Source organism: Microtus ochrogaster, chromosome 7 (genome assembly GCF_000317375.1).
Source record: "Microtus ochrogaster isolate Prairie Vole_2 chromosome 7, MicOch1.0, whole genome shotgun sequence".
In the NCBI taxonomy this organism is placed as follows: Eukaryota; Metazoa; Chordata; class Mammalia; order Rodentia; family Cricetidae; genus Microtus; species Microtus ochrogaster.
This window is the reverse complement of record NC_022014.1, coordinates 4,465,783-4,470,419: the sequence shown is the minus strand read 5'-3', so window position 1 is coordinate 4,470,419 and position 4,637 is coordinate 4,465,783. Positions and strand designations below refer to the sequence as shown.

General features: G+C 56.5%; 1 protein-coding gene across 1 annotated transcript in view; it reads right to left on the bottom strand.

Annotated features, from left to right (window-relative positions):
• LOC101981533 (putative caspase-16) overlaps nt 1-2,089 on the bottom strand; it is a gene marked incomplete at its 5' end in the record, with an annotated part of 3,024 nt that extends 935 nt beyond the window's left edge. Inside the window, 6 exons of the mRNA XM_026780666.1 lie at nt 218-324; nt 511-558; nt 897-1,013; nt 1,274-1,496; nt 1,744-1,911; nt 2,033-2,089. Coding sequence (XP_026636467.1) covers nt 218-324; nt 511-558; nt 897-1,013; nt 1,274-1,496; nt 1,744-1,911; nt 2,033-2,089 — 720 coding nt within the window. The remainder of the gene's footprint in view (nt 1-217; nt 325-510; nt 559-896; nt 1,014-1,273; nt 1,497-1,743; nt 1,912-2,032) is intronic.
• Nucleotides 2,090-4,637: the final 2,548 nt, after the last annotated feature.

Sequence of the window (4,637 nt, the reverse complement as noted above, 5' to 3'; positions counted from 1 at the left end):
GAGAGAGAGAGAGAGAGAGAGAGAGAGAGAGAGAGAGAGAGAGAGAGAGAGAGGAGAAGGAGGAGGAGGTATAAAGGAGAGGGGGAGAGGGATAAAGGAAGAGAAGGGAAAAGAGAGAGAGCTAGCACACCTTCTCCTTTCCCTGGGGCAAGTGGGAGGTGAAGGGAACACCACCACCAACCCAGACTTTGTCTATCCCTGTCCCCGCCCTTCACACCTCAGTCAGCAGCTCAATGAGATCTCCTCCTGGGTTGGCTCTCATGACCTCCACCAGCGTCTGGATGAAGTCTGAGCCCTTTTCTTCGTCCCGATAGGCCACACAGCCTATGTCAGGGAGTGAGGCCAGAGAGTCGTCAGTCTTGGGCTCCTTCCCTCTAGCATCCCAACCCTAGAAGCCTATTGAGGGTGGGAGGAGTGAGCCGGGCAGGCAGAGGGTATTCTGGGTATCTGGGTGTCACTCCAGGTCTCAGGGCAGGAAGCTAGGTCTAGCAACAACCACAGGCTTCTTACCCTCAGCAGCTGAGTAGACAGTAAGGATGTCTGCTTGGCCAGTGCTCCCTGCAAAAGAGTCAACTCCCTTTACTGGCATCCTGGGACTCCACCTGCCTCGGGTTTGTCATCTCTGGTTCAAGGGCAGCACAGGGGCAGTGGAAAGAGTGCAGGGAAGGAAGACAGAGGGAAAACCACCAGCCTTACAGCACTCGGACTGTATGAACTCAGAGAAGCGAGTTCTCTTTGCTGACTCCAAGCTGCTAGGCTCAGTCAGGTCCCTCCCTGAGTCTTGGCAAAGAAGGGGCAGAGAGGATAACAGAACCCAAGATGACAGTCCTGGAAGTATGCCAGGGCTGATTCCCACCAGTGTGCCAAGCCCAAGCTCTAAAGGAAAGCAGACCCACCTGGGGTGTCAACATGAACCTGGAGAACATCTGCCTGGGTGGGGATGCCTGGGGGCGCTTGCAGCCAGCGCCTGTACCATGGGAGAGCTCTTGGCCCCACACCAGGGTCCCTGTTCTCTGGAGAAGGAGGGGGCAGATATGTTCACTCAGTGGTACCTCAGGATATTTCTGGGTCATCCAGACTCCATATTAATAGTGGGACAGGCTTGTAGAGCTGGCAATAGTCATACAAGCTCAAGGCTATGGAGAGGATTGAGAGGGGCGAGGAAAGGCTAGTGTGCAGGCTTCCTGGAGGAGGTGGGTGGGAAGTGGGGCGGGGCAAGGACTGGCAGAGGAAAGCCAGGAGAGCTGGTTGGGCTGGAGGCAGGGCCTCTTACCCCCACGGCAGGCCTGAAGCAGGAAGACCTTAGGGCAGCCACGCAGTGCCTGGCAGCAGTTCAGCTCCTGGACCAACATCTCGGACTGTACTTCTTGCCCATCAACCCCCAGCAACTGCCCTTGTGGCCCCCCGTGGGCCATCAGGGCCAGCAGGGCACAGCTCACAGGGCCCTTGTGAGCGTCCAGCTTTTCCCGGAACTGAACCAGCTCCCCCCGGAATGCCTAAAGTGGTGAGGACAAGGACAAGGTCTGAACCAGCCTCTGACTGCCCTTCAGGGGGCTGGGGCCACTTCTTCAGCCTCGACCTTGGAGAGCAGGCTTCCCAAGGCAGGGAAGTGACTGTCAGAGGCTAGACATATAGATGTACTTCCTGCCTGTGATGCGGGAGAAACCTAGCAAGGAAACTCCAGGGTCCTAGGGGAGGGGTACCCTTCCTTCCAAGAACTACCAATTTTGGGTTTCCCCTGACCTGAGCGGTAGGGTCTGTCCTCAAGGTGACCTTGAAGCCCAAGGCCTGGCACAGGTTCACCAGTGCTGTCACATCATGCTCTGTCCCAAGCCGGTCTTGAATCACAGCCAGTAGGAGGGCGGCCCTGGTCCCAGACAGGTCATACTGTGCACTTGGTCTGGAGTCTGACTGTACAGAGAGTTAGGGGCACACAGTGGGCTGAGGGGACTCCCAGTTCCTCCTCTCCCCATCTGTATCTCTCTCAGCCTCCACCCAACCTGCAACTGTCCATACAGGACTAGCCTCTCACCTCTGGCCTCCAGGGCTCCACATCTCCCAAACACAGGGTCCCCCGCAAGGAGGTCCTAAAGAATGGGCAGTAGGTATCCCCAGCAGACTCTTCAGCTACTCTGCAAAAGAGCTGAGAGGGCAGGGCCCACGGATGCCTCAGAGAGCTGCGCTGTTAGGGATGGGCGTGGGCTGCATCCTAAGCAGAGGGTCAGGCTCTTGGCTCCAGGGAAAACTTAGCCTGCTCAGAGCTACTACAGGCTTTGGAGGTCACATAGCAGGGAGGTAGAGGGGAACACAGAAGTCAGGATGGACTTAAGCAAGACCTAGGCTCTGACTCATACTCAAATTCATTATCTCACCCTAGGGATTAATACACAGAGGCAGGCCCCTCCCTGGAGAAGCACAGGTTTGTGGAGGAGGCGGTGCTAGGCTGAGGGAGCCATGGAGCAGAGCTGGGGTCCACAGCTCTCACTTCTATGTCACTCAGACACCACTGGACTGCCCAGCAAGATGTTCAGACCTCAGGACCGAATCCCCATCTCAGGCCCCAGCTAAGGGTAAGTGCTATGGCAAAGGGTGAAGATTGAAGTACAACTGCCTGCTCGAGTGTCAAAGGGTGAGGCAGAAGTCTCACTGTAGATACCAGGAGCACAAGGAAAGTTAGCACGATGACAGTGAGACTGGCCAGGCCACCAGGGAGGGCACACCACTTTCAGGGACTACTTCGGGCAAAGGCATAGGTTGTAGAGAAAGTTTGGAGTCTGGTGGTCCCATGTGGGCGTGAAGGCATGTCCTGCAGCCCGTGCATGTGTGTAGCTGATAAAGGTTTTCAGAACAGACGCAACAGAGTGTGCATAAATTTAACTCTGGGGAGCCAGGGAGACACAGGCCCCGCCTTCCCTTCTTCTGGGTCCCCCCACCTCTGTCAGCAGCTGCAGCAGTGACCAGTGAGGACGTTGGCTGCAGATTTCCCCCAGACCCGTGAGGAAAGCTTCAGGCTCCCAGGCAGCTGGGGGAGAAGCACCACAGGGCTGTGTAGGTAAGCCAGAAGGTCCCAGCTTTCCTGTTCATCCCCCACCTTCACTTCTCCCTCCCAGAACTGGGGTCACCGCCTAGACACTCACCCTTGAGGCCACTAGAGAGCAACAGGAAGATTTTGGGGCAACCCTGCAGGGCCCCACAGCGACTCAGCTCCTGAACCAGCAGCTGTGACCGCCTCAGCTGCCCACTGGGGGCCATCAAGACCACAAGGGCACACCCCACAGCACCCCTCTGGATATCCAGCTGCTCCCGGAACAAACTCAGTTCCTCATGGAAGCTCTACGAGAAAGAGGCAAAGTCTGGTGAGGCCCCAGCTAAGGGTAAGCGCTGTGGCAGAGGGTGAAGATTACAGGGTAAGTCTCACCTGGACTGAGACCTTCCTCTTCTCACAGTTTTCAAAGCCCAGAGCCTGGAACACACCATCCAGGGCAGCAGCTGCAGCCGCAGACACCCCGGGACTGCTGAGTATCAAGGCTACCCTTGAACCCTGCACCCTGTATTTTCCCTGGGGAAGGAAAGTCAGAGCTATACTGGGCTGAAGCCCAGCTGGGCGTTGGGAATGGACTGAGCCAGGCAGAGCATCCCAGTACCTGTCTTCCCAAGCTGTCCCAAGCATCTGCCAGCTGTGCAGCCGCCTGCAGGGTCCCAGACACCAGAAAGGCCATGAGGCCAGTGGGGCTTCCTCCAAGCCCAGAGCTTACTCTTTGGCTCTGGTCCCAAGCACACTGGGGCCTGATCCTTGCCCTTTTCTACACATGTTGCCTCCTATCAACTGCTATGATCCCATCTGGACTTTGCCCTTCTTTGGTAACACTGGGCTCCACTCCTCCAGCCTAGCTCCCTTCTCTAGCTCTGGCTGATAACTTCATGGCTGGCATTCCTGTGTTCCCACCTGAGCCATGAGCTTGAGTTCAATTCTATTCTTAGTCCTTGGCCCACGCTCCTATCTGATCGTGTTACACCTACGTGTCTCCCTTAGGAGGGAGCTGCCAGCTCTACAGCCCATACTATTCCCAGCATCCTTTTCACCCTACCCTCCACGAGACTGTGCACAAAGTCCAAGCATACGGCAGTGCAGAGCTTGCAGAGGCAGGAACAGCTGACTGGAACCTGCTCTGGGTCTCAGGTGGGAAATGGGGAAGGTTGAGACCACAAGGCAGATGTACTATACTGGGGGCTGGCAGAGGAGGGACCCTGGGGACAAAGGCTGGCACGCATAAATCAGTTAGTAAGGGACAGAACATCTTGTCTCTATCTATCCCCAGGAGAGGCCCCCTAAGTCTGACAGAATGAACCCAGAGGATCAGCAAGATCAGACAAGGAGTGACTGGCCCCGACCAGGCACCACCAGCTCAGTGTAGGCCCCAGCTTGTACTGGGGGCTGGTAATAGAAGCTGATTAACCCCTCTGACAACTTCAAGCTCACACAGGGCCAGCTGAGCTCTTGATCCCACAGCAGCAGGTGTGTCCCCTCGTTCCGTCGGTCAGTTCCCCTTTGACCCCTTGCTCACTTTACCACTGCAAGAGAAGGAGGACTGGCAGACTTCAAGTCACGCTTGACTCCTGTTCTTCCAAGCCAGGAC